The 18,810-nt window shown below is 36.8% G+C and overlaps 1 protein-coding gene across 1 annotated transcript; it reads left to right on the top strand.

Annotated features, from left to right (window-relative positions):
- Positions 1-830: 830 nt before the first annotated feature.
- On the top strand, positions 831-17,584 carry LOC105420140 (putative yippee-like protein Os10g0369500). Its single transcript, XM_011622633.3, has 3 exons — positions 831-1,259; positions 12,290-12,398; positions 17,056-17,584. Exons 1-3 carry the CDS (start codon positions 1,117-1,119, stop codon positions 17,137-17,139), a joined length of 336 nt encoding a protein of 111 aa, XP_011620935.1. The 5' UTR covers positions 831-1,116; the 3' UTR covers positions 17,140-17,584.
- Positions 17,585-18,810: the final 1,226 nt, after the last annotated feature.

The following is an 18,810-nucleotide window of genomic DNA, read 5'->3' as shown; positions in this document are numbered from 1 at the left end:
GGAAAAAGTTGATCCTAGGTTGCAACCTTAAAATGTAGAATTACAGATGCACCTCAAAAATCTATCCGAAAAGGTTGTTTTAGTATTGAAAAAATCTCTAATTGATCATCTAGTTACTGAAATATATGCATATGGAAAAAAAAGATTCTGAGTCATAGAAATAGTGCATTTTGAAATACATTATTTAGGCCATCCATTTTCAAGATTTTCATATGTTTATAGATTTACTTGCTTTTTACAATTTTTGGAGTTTAAAATTATATAATTACATATAAAAATAGATTTAAAGATAATCCTAAGTTTTTTTTTCAACAAAATTACGATAAAATCAAAATACGTCTTAATTGGATTGTTTAAGATTGCAACCTTATAAAAACCCGACCCATCTATTAAAGATGTATCCCAATGACGCACACAAATCTTCCAAAATTATCTTATGCCGACTTTTACAAAAAATAAAAAATGACACCGCAATGATCATTCATTTCCAGTCTTCTACGGCGGGCATAGAACGGGTATCCACTTTTCCATGGAAATTGCAAGTTTCAGACAGTCCTCTCACTATATAGCATTTCCTTTTATCCAATGCAAAAGTGCTACGAAACCCAGAACTTCTAGTTTCGAGAGTCAGAAGTTCTAGAAATCAAACATTCCACTAGAGACGTGCAAAAAGGAAAGTAACTGGGTGAGGTAGACTTACGACAAGAGAAAAGGATTGGGTTGCATTAGATCATTTCCCATTTGAGTATTTGGGCCTCTTTGGTAAATCCTACAAGAAAATGGGGTGAATTGGTAATTTTCCTATCTATAAAATCAAAGAAATGCAATGAATTACAAATTTCTATACTTCCACGCCAATGCTTCTGCCTCTTCTGGTTAATGGCTATTAAATTTCTTTGCAAAAATAAAAAGGAATTACTGTACCACTAGAGTACTAGGAACGAAGCTTATATCAATTATATTTTGTTAATGTAAATCTATCTGGTAAATATTTTCTTTTAAAGAAGATTGGTCTTCTGGTTCAGTTCTCATGATCTGTTTTTAGAGAAAGTTCTTTTACAAGAATTTTGTTTCTTGGGTTTTTTTGGGTGAATTGCTTGCTGATTATTCATATGAATGGGGCTTGTTTACCTTCAATATCTTCCTGGACCAAAGATCTTCAAATGCAGGTCCTGCAAGGCGCATTCGGCCTCTAATGATCAGATATATTCTAAGCAATTCCAGGGCCGATATGGCACGGCTTACCTCTTCAATAAAGTGTGAGTTCTTCCCCTTTGAATTTTGAATAATTTCAGAATTGAGTTTCGATTTCTATTCCATTTGTTTAGTATATATTTAGATTTGTTATGTTTTTGTTTATGATTTTCTTTTTTCCTTTTCTTTAATGAACTTTTGGACCATTTGGATTTCCTGTAATTTGTGTTAATGGTTTCTTTATGGTGTATTTCGTTGTTAATTTTTGTTTATGATTGGTTTTGGAATTTGGGTTTGTTGTCCCTTTTGATGATATACAATTGTTGCTTGTTGTTTCTTTAGGAGATAATTTGTCTTCATGGTTGCATGGATGTTGATTATTTCGATTAATAGTTGGGATTCTAGATTTATATGGATGTTACTTTTTGTAAATAATTGTATGATAATTATGGTCTTGGACCCTTCTTGTAAGTTTTAATGGGGCGCATATGTGGTATTAGTTCTTAATTGGGATATTATTGTACTTCTTGTAAGTTTTAATGCGCCGCATATGTGGTATTAGTTTTTAATTGGGATATTATTGTAAAGGAAATGACTCCTTAAAACTGTGTAGTACAGTACTCCTAGGCACAATGATATAAATTATGTGACATATAATACTCCTAACCCTGAGGGACCGTTTGGATACCTGGAAATATGTTGCCTATGAAATATATTGTTTGTAAAATAAATTACTGGTAGTAATACATTACTGCGTAATACATTACCTCCAAATGGATTGTTACTGTTTGGGTAGTATTTAGATGCAACCTGGGAATACATGGCTACTGTTTTGTTTGGTTATATCTGGAAGAAATATGGGAAATACGTGGCTACTGTTTTGTTTGGCTATGTATGGAAGAAATATGGGAAATGTATTATGAATATTTTGCCGGCACTTGCTTATAAACTATCATTTCTTTCCCTTTTTGTCACAAAATTCCATTGAAATGCGGAATTAAAGTCATCATCACATCATTTCAAAAAGATTTTCTAATAATAATATCACCACCATTGCAAAGAGATTTTCTAATAATAACTTGTACCATTCTAAAGTCTTCATCATATAATTTCTTACTTATTTTGCATCCCTTTGGCACTTACATGGAATCACATGTCTTCTAACATGATTAGACTTTGGTTTCAACCTGATAAGTCATTGGAATAATATGATTGGAATAAAATATAAATTTATGATACCAAATTAAAAATCTTTATGATACAAGTTGTAAAATGGGAAGAAGTTTGATTAGTAAACTAGAAGGTTTGATAATTGCAGTAGGAAATTTTGAGTTATTGGAGGAAACTAAAGAGGTATCTTATTTCAATTGAGCTTTTACTGATCTCTTACGAGGATTATGTTGGGTGAAATTTTTTATAATAATTGTGTTGTGTAATTTCTTATGTTGGGTGAAATTTTTTATTATAATTGTGCTGTGTAATTTCTCATTGATTAGATATGCTAAGGAGAGAGGGGGAATGGAAAAAGTACAGATGAGAGAGTTAGGGGCTTAAAAAAAGCAAAAAGTCCAGATGAGAGTAAGAGGTAGAGGTAGGGGCTTAAAAAAAGCAAAAAGTCCAGATGAGAGTAAGAGGTAGAGGTAGGGGCTTAAAAATAGAGGGGCTTAAAAAAAAAAGAAAGAAAAAAGTACAAATGAGAATAAGGGGCTTAAAGAGAGAGGAAGCACCTTATGCAAACCAATTATTACGGTTCAAGAGTAAGTTATTAGGGTTGAAGAGAGAGGGGTTTGTTATTACGGTTCGAGAGTAAGTTATTAGGGTTGAAGAGAAAGGTGATGGGCTTAGAGAGTTTATTAGGGTTGAAGAGAAAGGTGACGGGCTTAGAGAGGGAGGGAGCACTGGTTATTACGGTTCAAGAGTAAGTTATTAGGGGTGAAGAGAGAGGAGACGGGCTTAGAGAGGGAGGGAGCACCTATTCAAACCGAGTAGACAAGTTGGCATTTTGTTAAGCCGGGATAGAGCAGAGAGACGCACGCGAAAGATTTCTAAAGGTTACCCGTCAAGCGCGTAATAGATTTTTCACCTTTCACCGTCGAGCGCGTAATAGATTTTTCACCTTTCACCGTCAAGCGCATAATGGATTTTTCACCTTTCACTGCGTGTAATGTAATGTGTTTCATGATTTTTGGGGAAATCTCGGGTAATCTCTTTCTATTTCCTTACTATTAAGTGTACCCAAACGGTGGAAATGTTATATTTCCTAGTAATCAATTATCATGTAATATATTTTCAGGTACCCAAATGGTCCCTGAGAGTATAAACTCAAGGAAATGTATACAGTTAGACCAATTACTTTCGATACAAGGGGGTCACAATCATCATTGACCATTAGATTTGAAATTGCGTGGTTGAGGATGTGTCGCTGTTTGGGTACAAAGTCCAAAATAAAAATGTTGTGATGCACTTTTATCTATTGGATTTCACATCTAAGGGCTAAAAGTGATTGTGACCTCCTTGTACAAAAAATAAATGGTATCATAGTATACAATCCATAAACTTAAAGTTGTTCTATGAGTTTATATTAGATAGGATATTATTTTGAACCCTATGAGTATATATACTAGGTGCAATAATGCTCATGATCCTGCAAGTATATACTTGATGGTATGATACTCTTGACGTTGTGAGTATAAACTAATGATGCAAAAATTAGTGACTAGGGCATGGAATTGCCCCAGTCACTTTGACTTGGTACCTGTGGGGTTTCGATGAAAATGCCCTTCAATTCAGCTAGTCTACCTAGCTCCAAGTCCTCATTTTTTATTTACCAATTAACTTGTCCGAGTTAGACATCTGACTTGATTGACTTGGTGGTGTCTCAGGCTAGCAACCCTGGTGATTCCCAACCGAGTCCTCATTTACAAACACTTACATAAACTATGTGGTACAATATCCTAGCGATAAGAGCATAAATTGTGAAGCATATATACTCTTAACCATGTAAGTGTAAAAAAGATTGATATTATATTCCTAGGTTAACTTTATCAAAAAAAAAAAATAGTATTATATTCCTGACTATGTGAGTATAAATTTGATGTTATAAAAATTTTAACCTCATGACTGGAAAATAGATTGAACAAAACTCGAAAAGTTCGACTTTAGACTCGCTTGAGTTACTCGGTCTTCGCAGTTTGCCAATTCTAGAACAAAGACCATAGGAACCGGCTGAGCCTTGTCAGTTCTCAGGATTTTATTATTTATGTCTTTAGGATTCGTTTGAGTTTGAGTTTCCTAACTCTTTTTTCCCCCTGCCTTTTCGCTAAGCTAGCGAGGGGTTTGAGCGGGTACCTACCCGTTTATATTGATATGAGAAAGTAGTACAAAGTTTATATACAAGGAATAAAAGTAAGTAGCTTAAGAGCTTTCTATGCACAAGTATCCTCACTACAACACTCACTCTAAGCTCTTGGTGTGAGGGGCAAAAGGTCCCATCTCACATAGATAAGACTCTAATCTCATTCTTTGGGAATGGTATGTGAGTATCCGGAACGCTATTTTGAAGTTTCCAAGTTATTTCTTTCCTCACCTCTTGAATAGGTTGATCTCCATTTGCTTTGGGCCTCTGGTTTGTTTCTTACCAAGTTACATATACAGGACAACTACCCTCCACATTTATCAACAAACTTGTCAGAAAATTGCTTTTTAAGCTAATTGGCCTTGAGGTGTTGGGTACATGACATAGCAACTGAGTATTGAATCTCCAAAACACTATTTGGTGAATGTAATGGGCAAAATTTCAAGTGGTGCATAGTTGGTCTAACTCTCTCAGATTTGCACATGTAGCATATGTTATCCACGTGAGGACCCATCTTTGGATTGTATGATTTGTGAAAAGCTTATTTTGGTATGCCAACCAAGAGAATCGTGATACCCTAGGAGGAACCGGTTTTACCATATGTCCTTGACGATATTGTTTCTACTTCCATGCTCTCCAATCACCTCGTAGACACTCTTGGGGGAGAAACATTCACCTTAAGAGGAAGTTCAACTAATCTCTTTGGGAATGCTCATCTACAATAGGTAGGGTCTATGGATGCCTTTCCAAGCGCATGAATTTCTACTTGCGGTACTAGAGGCTCACAAATAGTGCCTCAAAAGATACTTTTTCCTAGTCAATGATGACAACTAAGAGCCTTCCCCACTTGCCAACACTCATTCTGGGTTAGTAGGGCCAAGTTAGTTTCCTTAATTCAATTGATACCATCCCCCCCGTCACTCTTGGGTTACAAGCTGAGGTCCATTTGACAAGGCTTGGGTGTTTTTGCTTTGGCTTGTTTTCCCCAAAGGAAGGCCCTCTGGAGCTTCTCAAGTTTGTTGGTTGTGGTGGAGGGAAGTTTGTATAAGGAACACTACTGGAGAATGGGGTGAGGTATGTATTTATGAGGGTTAATCTCCTTGGTACGTAAGGGTTTCATTTTTCCAACCTTTAAGCCTAGATATGAAGTTACGAAATAAAGGTTGACAAAGGTGATTTGTGAGCTTTTCTTTGAAGAGTAGCAAACCAAGGTAAGTTGATGGTAAGTTCGACTGGATGTAGTTCAAAAAGCATTAACATTAGTTTTTGGCAGAATTTGTGGAGTGGAAGAAGAATATGTTGGTGTGGAGTGGTTTTTTTGGAGTCTTGATAGGTTTTGGAAGTGTTATGGGGATGTTTAAGGGATTGGTGGGTTTATGGATGAACTTCTTCAAAGATCAGATGGTCATCTACAGAGAGCAGGTGTGAAGGGCTGGGGCTGATTCTCGGAATCTTGGGTGAAATGAATTTCCCTCTCTAGTCTCCTTGTCAATGATTTTGCTGAAACATTCCATGGTTGGAGTGAAGAGATAAGGAGAGAGTGGGTTGCCTTGTCTTAGTCCATTCTGTCCTTTAAAGTAACCAATGGGGTCCTATTTAGGATTATAGAGTATCTGGGGGTTTAATGCACATTTTGATCCAATTGACGAAATTCTTCCAAAACCATATCTGTTAGTTCGTTCAAGAAGAAGTACTGATTAATCTTGTCAAAAAGCCTTTTGAAGGTAAATCTTAAAAGTAAAAAGAGCTTACTCTATTGTTGTTGGCCATACTATGGATAAGGTCATGGGCTATTAAGGCTTGCTTGGTTTGGGCTAATGATACGGTTTAGGACTAATTTTAGCCTATTTGCTATAATTTTGCTAATTACCTTATAAATCTACATTGCAAAAGCTGATAGGCCAAAAGTTAGTCATGGCGAGGAGACCTTTTTTCATGGGGATCAGAGTGATAGGGGTTGAGTTGATGCGTGGCTTTATATTATGTCTTTTGAAGGTTTCTTTATTGCACTGGGTGATTTTGAGTCCAATGATATGCCAAACTTTTTGGAAGAGTTGTGGAAGTCATCAGGCCTTGGGCATTTAACCATTTTGGTGATCTCTTCTGAAGATACATCCCGTTGTAGAAGGGCATTTTTTCCTTCAGAAATAGGGGAATCCTTGAGGTTTTGGGGAAGATTATGGATGGATTGATCAGTCCCGAGGTGATTGGTGAAGAAGGTGGTAGCCTCGTTCATTATTTCCTCTTCATTATGGGTAATTGGACCATCTTGTCTTTTGAGCTTTAGAGTAGTGGACCTGCACCTCCTAGACATGCTTTTTAAGAGGAAGAATTTGGTACAAGTCACCTTGAGTAAGCCAGATTTATATTGACTTTTGGTGTCATAAAGGAATTTCTCAGCAAGTGCCTTGGAAAGTTCTCCTTGAATCTTCCTTTTGTCCTCAAGAAGTGTAAGATTTGTTGGTTTGGACTCAAGTTCTTGTGTCATGTAGTTTTCTTCCCAGTTGATTCACGGATTGTTGCACTTAACCAAATGTTTCGAGGCTCCACTTTCTAGGGCTTCCTAACAAGTCCCAAACCCAGTTCTTGTTTCAAAACACTGCTCTTGACCCTATGGGTATAAACTGGATGGCCTAATACTCTAGATTGTATGACTAGGAAGTGGATGGTATAGTACTCCCTGCTATAAGAGTAAAAATTGAATCGTTTATGTATTCCTAAACTAGAAGATAGAATACTTCTACTTACATGAGCATAAACTGTATGGCAATGGATCATTTGTGAAGGTCCTAACAATAAATGCACTAAGCTTCCTTTGCAAATATTTCTTAAATGTATTATTTGTGAATTGAATGAATACACTTCTCGATATGTGAGCCCAGTGCTCCAAAGAACGCCGTGCGGCGCCTAGGTGGGCAGCAAGATTTCTGGGCTATCCAGGTTGAAGAACAAGGGCAGGGGGTGTGAGGCCAAATTGTGTATAAAATGCATATCCGGACATTTTTTTATACATTTTTTATGTTCAGTAAATCCGAAGTCAAACCAAAGTATATGACAATTAGACAATAAGATATTAAGCAAATATAATTCAACATTCCAATCCAAAGTACTAGACTAGACTACTAGTTCTAATGCAACCACAAAGAAAATGTAATAGTAATATAGTCACAATTCACAAATCACTAACTATAATCCATAGCCCATAATCCATAGAACATACTTCATAGTCCATACTACCCCAGTCCATACACATAATTGGAGGAAAGTATATAAATGAAAGAGACTTAAAGACTCACTTGTGTTTAGTCATCACAACCTCATCATATGCATCAGAGTCGAGTCCATCATCATCAGAATCATCTCCCTCCTCAACATAACCCTCGTCCTCCATGTTTCTTCTGAATCTGCCTCCTCTTCCTCCGCTCCCTCCTCCTCTGTGAAGATGATCTAGTGGACCTAGGAGGGTCGGCTGTTGTACATGGGGCCTCCATAACCATATCCCATGTTAATCCCTCATGCCCCTTGACTTCATCTTCTCCAACCAACCACTCCATGGCATTCTCCATGTCCCTCATTCTAAAGGGGTCTCTTTTTTTGTGCTTAACAAATGTATCCTTCAACATATTCAAAAACAAATCTATCCTTAAAAAATCGATTGAACTTCACATAAATTAAGTCATTTGGCCTATTTGATTCAAGCTTGTTTCTTTTCTTTGTTTGAACCCATATGAAAATACACACACATAAAATGAAAATAACTAATATTATATAGTAATTAGTAATTCCTAATTCTAATTAGTAAACTAATGATTTAGTTGTTTAAAGTAACAAATTTATATTCACTGAAGTTACTAAACTAAAGTAATTCACTGAAGTTACTAAACTAAAGTAACATACCATTTCAAAGGTACTCCAGTTCCGCTTATGACTAGATGTGGTAGTGGTTAGGCTCAAGATTCGAATGGTCATCTTTTGTAAGTTTGGAGCACTACACTCATGCTGGTTCCACTAATGGCTGCAATCTAAGCGTGATAAAGATATCAATAGTTAATTATAAATTGATTATGAATTACGATAACATATGAAATTCAAAATCAAACAACAAACATGAAACCTGAAATTGAACTTGGATTACGTATATTACCTTGGATCAACTTTGGTCCTTTGCCTTGTCGCTATGGCATTGCATTACGACTTCAATGAGCACTTGTGATTTATTATTTCCTTAGCCCATATAAGGTCCTGGGTTTCCTGATTCGAGGGACGAGCATATCAAACAACAATTAAGTCCACCCATAATTGTGTCATTTATGTGTATATCAACATAAAAAAAAACTGGTATTCAAATAATAACCAGCTGCATGCAGTTGTCAGCTGCCTATCCCACGGCTCGTCAATAATTTGCCAAATTGTCTCATCGAGGCTCTCATCATTATCCAAATTTTCAGCTCTCTTGCAACTTTCCACTTCCTCATATATGAAGCCCATGGAGGGCTTGACATTTTCAACCATGCTCAAGAGTCTGACTAGAGGACAAAATACTTTTAAGACGTCATTGACCCCTCGCCAAAAATTCTTATATGGGATGATATCTCGTGCCTTCTTCCCTTTTTGATGCTTAGACTACTTGCATGCTCTCTAATCATCAAAAGTAAACATATGCTGCAACTGGACTCTCCTAGCATATATGCTCTCCAAACACAAGAACCATGTAGCAAATCTCGTGACCCCCAGCTTCACTTTCTCCTCCCATTTATAAACCTGTGCATCATGCTGAGGGTGAGGGTGCAGCTATAGATGAAGGCTGCAATTGACTTAGCCTTCCAAATTGTGCTTGCAATCTCGATCATACTGCCAATAGCCTCAAGCATGAGGTCTATGCAGTGGCATGCACATGGTGTCCAAATGATACAGGGGAGCTCAGGAGCAACAAATTAGAAGCAGCTACATTTGGAGCAGCATTGTCTGTGATTGCTTGAGTAACACGCTGCTCCTGTGGTATCATGGCTATCGTCAGAGGCACCAATAGATCTAAAAAAAATGTCCCTAAAGGAGAATTCACCAACAAATTCATTTGACTCCTCTTCCTGTGACTCCAAGTCATATACTGAGCTCATGCGTCCTTATGTGTGTTCACAATCTCCCTTGTGATATCAACCTGTTTTCTCAAAAAAGGTTCTGAAAGCTTGTATGGGGTTGGGAGCTTCAATCCAGGTCCAAATTGGCCAATTGCCTTCACTAAGGTGTAGAAGCTGCTTAGGAAAGCAGCATTGAAAGGAATACCCGCCTCGCAAAATCACCGAGTAATGTACCGAATAGAAAGTTCACCCTCCTCCTTGATTCCATTCTGAATTGTTGGTCTCCTTCCTAGTTTTCTTAACTGCAATCTGCAACCTCTGTTTGTAGATCCTCCCAAACCAAACAGCCTTTATCTCCATGTTAAGAAGTGGATATGGTTATTTGGTAACAACTGACATGCCTTTATCTCTCTGTTGAGAAGTGAATATGGTTATTTGGTAACAACTGACATGCCATGGCTTTCCATTCTTGAACCAATACTAAACTGAAAAAGACCATGGAATTCCTCATAGATTAATGCCTTGGATACAATCTGATCTGTCACTTTGATCTCCTCTCATATTGGCCTTTGAGTACACCAAGAGGCTGATTATCCAAAGAACTTTACCATTTTTGAGACAACTGAGGGAAGCTCTAGGTGTTCCCACAAGTCGACGACTGAACAAAAGACAACACATCTGATACAGCTCTGTGCAAGCTGACTACTGTCTGAGACTTGGTGTCTTTGATGTATTTGTACTAAAAGATTCCTTAAGACAAGTGACCTTAAGCGTAAACCACAAAAGAAGGAAGTTGAAATGGGAATGGCCTTATGAGAAGGTGCAAGAACCCCTTATCTGCAGGAGGCTTCTAGCCATAAATTCATAAGGTAGTACTCCTAACCCTATGAGTACAAACTAGATGGCATGATACTCCTAATCATACGAGTATAAACTAGGCGGTATAAAACTCCTGTCCCTATGAGAATAAATTGAGTTGTATGGTGTTCAACCACAGTGAAAATGTGGCGAGAATGCTAATAGAGGGCATTAATGGCAGCAAGAAGGCATAAATCCACTCATGGAAATAGCTTGTGTCAGATCAGGGCCACATGTCAAAAGAGATGAGCCGTCAACAAGATCAACTTGATAGGCAACAGGAACAAAGATCAGCTTGATAGGCAACATGATCAATGTGTCTACATGGATTTCGTACTTTTATGGGGCATTGGCATGGCTCATGCAGGTGTTTCAGCAATAAATGGTCATAATCCATTTATTACTTGACCATTCTCTTTCAGAAAATCAGTTAGCCTGATAGATGTGCAAAATATTACTTGGGTCCATTTTGTGTTGTAGGACAATTAGTACTTTCATGGGTCCATCTGGTTGTGGAGAAATCTGCATGGACTGTGGCAAATGTTACCTTGGGATTGCGATATTGACCAGGAGATTTTGTTGGGCGCAAGTCTACTTCATTGAGGTGAGCCTCAACCTGTTAAGACGCTTCCCTCAATGATGTTGAGGAGCAGCTGCAATGAGCCAGCAGGGTATTTTCTCTACCTACAACTGCCAACATTATAGAAGCTTCCCTCCTTGAGTTATAATTTCCAATACTGAAAGAAGCTTCTAGAATTATAATTTCATGTGCTCTCCTTGAGCTACGAGAGGCTCCACAGAGCCAGTGAGTTGCATGCATTTTTCATGAAATTCTCTCTCTAATTTGGAAGGATGAATTGGTGGTTTTCTCATGCTACTCTTTGAGGGCTTTTGAACTTAGGACAATTGGCTCCTTTTCTCACTCCTTGATATGACAGCCAACAAGGATTGGCTTAGATATTTTCACAGAAAAGAAATTGAGAATGATTAATCCATTTTGTTTCTTTTAGTGAGTTTAAGTAAAGGTGAATGCTCGGGTTTGGAGAGAGGAATAACTCGGGTTCATTCCATGTGTCTTGGCTTCTTTGTAAACCCTCTGGGGAACTTGGGTCAGTTCTGCTGGTGGGAGTTCTAATCAGAATCCATCTGTTACATATTTTATTTATCAGGAAGGTTCTCATTAGAATGAGAGGCAACTCAAGAGTAGGATCAGCTGTCTAAGAAGGAATATTAAAACCATTTCTTTCTTGTTCTGGCCCTTGTAATTTGATTCAAGATGGCGGCATAAGGAGTTTGGGATCCTGTAAGCTGGTCAACACCTCTATACTTCATACTGCTTTTGAAAAACTAACCAGACATCCAAATTGTTTTCCTCATCAGACTTATGAAGATGCTTATAATTTAGTTAGTCGTAGGGTAATCAACTTCCTTTTAATGGATATTAATTTTTCTACATTAATTTACATTCAATATATGAAAAGGTAGGCTGTGCTTCTACATGTCATCATCATTCTTAAACTACTCATTAACATATTCCATAGTGTTTAAACATTCAACTATAGTAGTTTCTTAGAAGCAATTGGCTTTTGAGGACGTCATTTTGGCATTTCGTTCAGTGGATTTTTTTTCTTTACCTTCATGTTGTAAAGATGATATATTTGCCTCTTGCTGCCTTTTTTTCTGGGGATTTGGAACTAATAGCTTGTGTTTAATTCATTCGATTTGATTAATTACTAAATTGTTAATAGTGTAATTTTATCATCAATAGTCTTAGTTGATTTGACTTGTTCCGTTTATATGTCAGGGTGAATGTCTCTCTTGGTCCTGAAGAAGACCGGGAACTAATTACTGGAAGGCATACAGTAAATGACATATACTGTAGTTGCTGCCAACAAATACTGGGTTGGAGATATGTGAGTTTTCACTTAGACATAGTTTTGTGCTCTTCTAAAAATAGGAGACTTTCTTACATTAGCATATGTTACCATCAAACACAAGCCACTACAGAACAAAGATACTCATTATCACATTAGCACTTATCCTTAGCGTCATTCTTAAATCAATTTATATTACCACTTCCCTTCTCCAGATATTTATATATGCAAATGTAACAGACACATTTGTAAACCATGTCAAATTTTATTTGTGGAGATCGATGATGTCCCATAAAAAATTCTTGACCAAATTCCTCCTAATACTTATATATGTTTTATCTATGTCACTGAAACAATGCAGCTGTAAACCATGTAATTTCATATTTCTTAATTTTCATCATTCTGTAGTGAAAAGTTTTTGCTATTTACTTTGCTTGAGTTCCTGTAAAACATGCAGAAAGAAACCTAGCAAGTTATCATGCATATTACCATGTAACCAAGAAGTTCTTAGAAAACATAGTAGCAATTCCCAAACATGGAAATATAGTTCATACTCAGATCTATCCTGAACCAAACTAAAAAGCACTCAGATTTATCATTTGCGGCTTAAGCTTTATTTGGAGTTTTACAGCCGTCAACATTGATCTTTCACTTCATTATCAAAAAAATAAGAAAAAATAACTTTGATCGTTTTCTTCTCCGCCTTGCTTTGTGTATAGGACACAGTTTTCATGCTGGGGTTCTCTTCTTTACCTCTTTTCCTAGATTACCAAAACCACCAAGCAAACTCTTGGAGGGCTCCTTGGCTTGTTACTTTACTTTTTTCCGGCCTGTTTTTTCTACATAAAAAAGTATAATTAATTGAATAATATACATGTGGACTAATTTAATTGTGTACTTCTTGCTCACAAATAAGTGCTGTAGTTTAGGCACTAAGTCTCCAAGTGCTCTTTTTAACCTTTTCTTTCTATTTTTGGCCCATTTATTGATATATTTTCTTCTTTAATGCCCATCATTATGCCTCTTGACTCTCATGTCATAGGCTTGATCGGTACGTGGTTCCCTTCCATTCACTGATCTGTCTTCATTATGGAGGTGGCAAAGCCTTAAGGGTGGTGAAATTAAGATGGCTCTGCGGGGAGATAGGGAGGGAGGGGGAGAGAGAGAGCGAGCGAAGCTCGATGAATTGTCATTATTGATATGTTTGTAAGTTTATTAATCTGTCAATATCCAAGGATCACTTGGTATGCAAGGCCTTTTGGGCCTACCACCTCTTGCCTTTTTTGAGCCTTCTACTTGAACTAAGTCACACCTCCTAACAGGTGATGTACTGGGTCTGCGCTATACATGGCAAGCCCACCTAAGTCTAGTTTCTCTCATCTTATCACCTATTGGTGCCACATTTAAATTCTCATGAATGTATTCATTATGAATTCTATCTCTTCTTGTCTTTTCACTCATCTATCTCAATATCCTCATCTCAGGTACACTTATTCTATGGGTATGTTGTTTCTTGACTGTCCAACATTCCACCCCATAGAGTAAAGTTGATCTCATAGCTGTCCTATAGAACTTGCTCTTCAGGTTCATTTGTATACAGTAATCACACAAAATTTCGGTTGCATATCTCCATTTCACCCACTTAGCTCTAATTCTATGTGCAACATCTTCATCAATCTCTCCATTATCCTAGATATCGCAAGTGCGCTCTCTTTTTATATTTTTTTGACCGTCAATCTTAACTACTTCCTCGTCTTTACTCCTATTATTACTAAACTTGCATTTCATATACTCTGTTTTAGTCCTGTTAATTTTAAAACCTTTAGATTCTAGAGCGTCCCTCCAATGTTCTGACTTTGTGTTGACGTTGTTTTGGATCTCATCGATCAAAATTATTTCATTTGCGAGCAACATGCACCACGGTACGTCATCTTGTAGGTGTCTAGTTAGGTCGTCCATTACTAAGACAAAGAAGTACGGGTTCAATGCTGACCCCTGATGTAGACCTATTGTCACTGAAAATTCACTCGTCTCTCCACTAGTTGTTCGTACACTACTTAGCGCTCCCTCATACATATCTCTCACCAAGTTGATGTAGTATCTTGAGACTCCTTTCTTTTCCAACACCCACCAAATCAAATCTCTAGGTAGTCTATCATAAGCTTTCGCTAGATCAATAAAGACCATGTGGAAGTCTTTTTCGTTCCCCCAAAACTTCTCAATCAGTTGTCTAAGTAGGAAAATAACCTCTATTGTTGACCTCCATGGCATAAGACCAAATTGTTTTTTTGATACACTCATTTCGTGCCTTAGTCGTTGCTCAATCACTATCTCTCACATCTTAATAGTGTTAGTGTAGCTCATAAGTTTGACCCTTTAATAGTTCATACAGTTTTTGTATGTCTCCTTTGTTATTGTAAGTAGATACCACAATACTTTTCCTCTATTTGTTTGGCATTTTCATTGTTCTTAACACCTTGTTGAACAACTTGGTTAGCCAGTGAGTGTCAATCTCCCCCATGAACTTCCAATCCTCTATTGGCCTACCATCTGGTCCTAGAGAGCCTTTCCTATTTTCCTCCTCTTCAAAGCTTCTTTCACTTCAGATATTCTAATCTTACGAATGTATGTATGACATCGCCCTCATTTATGCCAATGGTTCCTTCTATTGTTTTGTTCCCATTGTGTTCGACATTTAATAATTTTTGAAAATAAACTCTCCACCTTTGGTTGACTTTTTCATCTTTCATCAAGACCCTTTGATCTTCACTCTTAATGAATTTAATATAGTTTAAATATCTATACTTTTTCCCTTGCATTTTTGCTAATTTGAAGACATCTTGGCAATGTAATACTTATAAAACTTCTAAGTTTTGATCATTCCTATTACATTGCCAAGTTTTATAACATGATCGTTTTTCGTTAATGACCTTTCGAACCTCATCGCTCATCCACCAATTTTTTTTATCGAAATTTCTTTTCCCTCTAGATTCTTTTAAAATTTCTTTTGCCACTTTCTGAATACAATCAACCATCTCATTCCACATAACATTGACTTCATGTTCAGAGTTCGATTTTTCTTCTTTAACTAATTTATCTTTAAATAAATCTATTTTATTATTTTTTAAATTCCACCATGTAGTTCATGGACACTCATTAATTTCACCCCTTCTCTTCCATGTCTTCATGCAAACGTCCATAACCACGAGCTTATGTTGGGTAGTCAAACTCTTGGCCATGTCATAACATTAAATAAGTCACCTTCCCCATCAGGGAGCTTTAGTATGAATTTGAATAACTTCAAAGGCTCGATAAGAGTCCTTGGACTTTTGCCTTGATTGATGCACAAGTGCTCTCTTTTCCAGCAATTTGGCAATTTCTAAGTAAGCTGTCGACACATGATTGAGGTCATAAACACATGCTAATCACATACCCTAGTAAGGCCCATGATATAATAGATTCCTCGATTCATTTTTCTAAGTGTGTGGTTTCTATAAGGTTGCAACCTTAAAGAATCCAATTAAGCCGCACCTCCAAATTTTATCATAACATGTAATTTCGGTGTAAAAAGTTCTTAGGATTATCTCAAAATCTATTTTCACATCTAATTATAAAATTTTAAACTCCAAAAATGGTTAAAATCAAGTAGATCTACAAACATATGAAATCTTGATAATGGACTGTCTAGATAATGTGTTGCAAGATGCACTATTTCTGGGACTCAAAATCTTTTTTTTTTTCCATATTCATACATCTCGATGTTGAGATGATCAATTAGAGGGTTTTTTAACATTAAAACAACCTTTTTGGTGGATTTTCGAGGTACATATGTAATTCTACATTTTAAGGTTGCAACTTTATATAAACTTGTTCTTTTTCTAAAGGCCTCAACTCTAATATGCAAACTATATTTTTTATGCATCTCCCATGTGCAAACCATTAAGTATTGTATATTTTTTCCTTTGAAGATGGCCCTAAATGATTGCTATAGGGTGCTTCTTCTGAAATCTCATCCTTGGAGAGAAAAAAAATTGCAAAAGGCTAGAAGCTCGAGGGTTGCCTATTGGTTCTTTTGTCCCCCAGCACCTCTCAGACATTTTTGGTACTATTTTCAAACCCTACATACCAGTGGCGGTGTAGAGAAGGTGGTCCATGAACGCCTTTGATTTCTGACTGGAACTGAATAATAGGTGTTTGATCTAGTGATTTAGTGATGGTCTTTTGAGTTGTGGAATTGATTTCTATTTCTCGATTTCTATTTCTCTATTCGGGTGTATCATGAACTAGTTTAATGAATTCACAAGTATTAGTTTACAACTGTCTTTGTGCACAAAGGATGTTAGTTCTTGATAGAGGTGCATTGTGATATTTCCTGAACTGAGCAAACAATAACAAGCTATTATACATTAAAAGAAACTAGAGTTAAAATATCTAATAGTGTCAATTGAGAAAAATAAAAACACTTCGTCATCAAAACTTTTTAACAGGAAACAGCCATAAGGCTAAATATGTTATTTATATCTTGTTACTTCCAACTGTTATAGTATCTTCCTGCTTTTTTGAATCTTCTGTAAGCCGTCAAGTTCTGGGCTGTCATAGAAGATAAGCAGGGATGAAATGCCTCCATAGAAGCATTAGTTTGATTGGTTTCTTAGTGGATTAACCTTTTCACTGTTTATTAATTTGTTTGACACAGGAAAAGGCTACCGTGCTCAGTGAGAAATACAAAGAAGGGAAGTACATTCTTGAAATTGCTAGAATGTTGAAAGAGGGGTGGTGATGTTCAATAAGGGAGAAAGCTCTCTTCTTGCTGCATTGAATGATCTATCTTTGGCGGCTTTCAACACATGTTTTGAGCACTTAATTCTTCTTACTGTAATGCTGGTTTTCTATCTCCGATAGTTACGAAGGAAGAAGACAGAGATACTGAATGGATTTGGTTCATACTTCATAGTCGTCTACGTCAAAATACCCAACACAAAAGCTTTGAGAAAGACAGGATGAAAAACCTCTTTCAAAATATCAATCCACAAAACATGTGCCATGTATATAGAAATGAATTCAAGGGTTTGTGCATGGGCTGGGAAAGCACACTGCATTCCCCATGACCAGGCTTATATGTAGTCCTGAGGGGTCATCGCAGTCCAGTTAATTGGATGGATGCTGATGAACAGAATGGGTCTAGTCATGACTTTGACAGTGGATCCCACTCTCTTTCCTTTGCAGTTTCTCTCTCTCTCTCTCACAAACACGCACACACTCTCTCTCTCAAACACAGACGCACACAATCACAGACACACACAATCAGAAGGCACACACTGATGCATGATCAACAAATGTCCCTTGTGGTCATGAAGATTACAGTATACTCGTAATCTGAGTTCATAGATATTTTTTGGATGATGGGTGGAGAAAGTTGCCAATAATTCGTTCAATTTCAGCTGAAAAGGGCCATAACAGATATCGTCCCTCAGGCAGAGTGAGAGAGAGCCACAAGGGTTTTTTTTTTTTTTTAATCTGGAGGGGTGGGGTTGGGGGGAACCTTTCTGGTTCAATGCATGTGCCTCGTGTTGAAGAACATTTAGCATCACTTGTTCTTTTTAAGCACCTATAGCAGTTGTTCTCTTTCGTTAATATCTAAATCTGAGGCCTTCTAAAATACTTGCTTTTGGAAATTGTGTCCAAATGTTCCTAAATAAATCCATCAATTCATAATTTAAGAGATGATCTCTCTTAAGATCTTTTCCACTGTAAAATATGTTGAGCAATATAAAAGGTTCATGTTTTGTGCGGTATTTCGATTTTCCTCGTTCCAAAAATCTGTGTAGATTTTATTTATCATCTCTCTCCTAATTCACCTTTCATTTTCTCGTCATAATAAAGTTAGGTATACTAAGCATGTATCCTAGATAAGGTCCCTTAGGGTCTCTACCTTGTACTCTCTAAGAAATAGGGCCTTATATAATGAGAAAAGTTTATATTAGTGTAAGGCTTTAAACAATCAAATTAGGGTGCGCCTCAAATTTCATAAGAAGAGGTTGTTTTGATGCCCAAATATCATCTCAACATCAAGTTGCATGGGCATAGGAAAAAATGGATTTCAAGTTTTGGAAATAGTGTATCTTGAAATGTATTTTTGGATCATCAATTTTCAAGTGTTTATAGATCAGTTTGATCTACACTATTTTTAAAGCTTTAAATTTTATAATTAGCAGTGGTTTAAAAAACAGCTTGGTGGCCCGGATCAGGGACCTTAAAAACCCATCCAAATTGGTGAATCGGCGATCTGGATCAGGACTCGGCCGAATCGGTCCGATTAAGCTTTATAAAAAAATCTAAAAAATCATTAAAGTTTATTATAAATGTTGTTTTTTAGGAATCCAATAAGAAATCAAGGTGCTACATTATTAATTTTTATTTTTTCATCAATATGCTAATATTGAGATTTTTT

The sequence above is a fragment of the Amborella trichopoda genome, chromosome 10, assembly GCF_054954075.1.
Source record: "Amborella trichopoda isolate Santa Cruz 75 chromosome 10, AtrichopodaSantaCruz75HAP2 v2.0, whole genome shotgun sequence".
Taxonomy (NCBI): Eukaryota; Viridiplantae; Streptophyta; class Magnoliopsida; order Amborellales; family Amborellaceae; genus Amborella; species Amborella trichopoda.
Note: the sequence above shows the minus strand (reverse complement) of the source record. Positions and strands in the feature narration are given on the sequence as shown.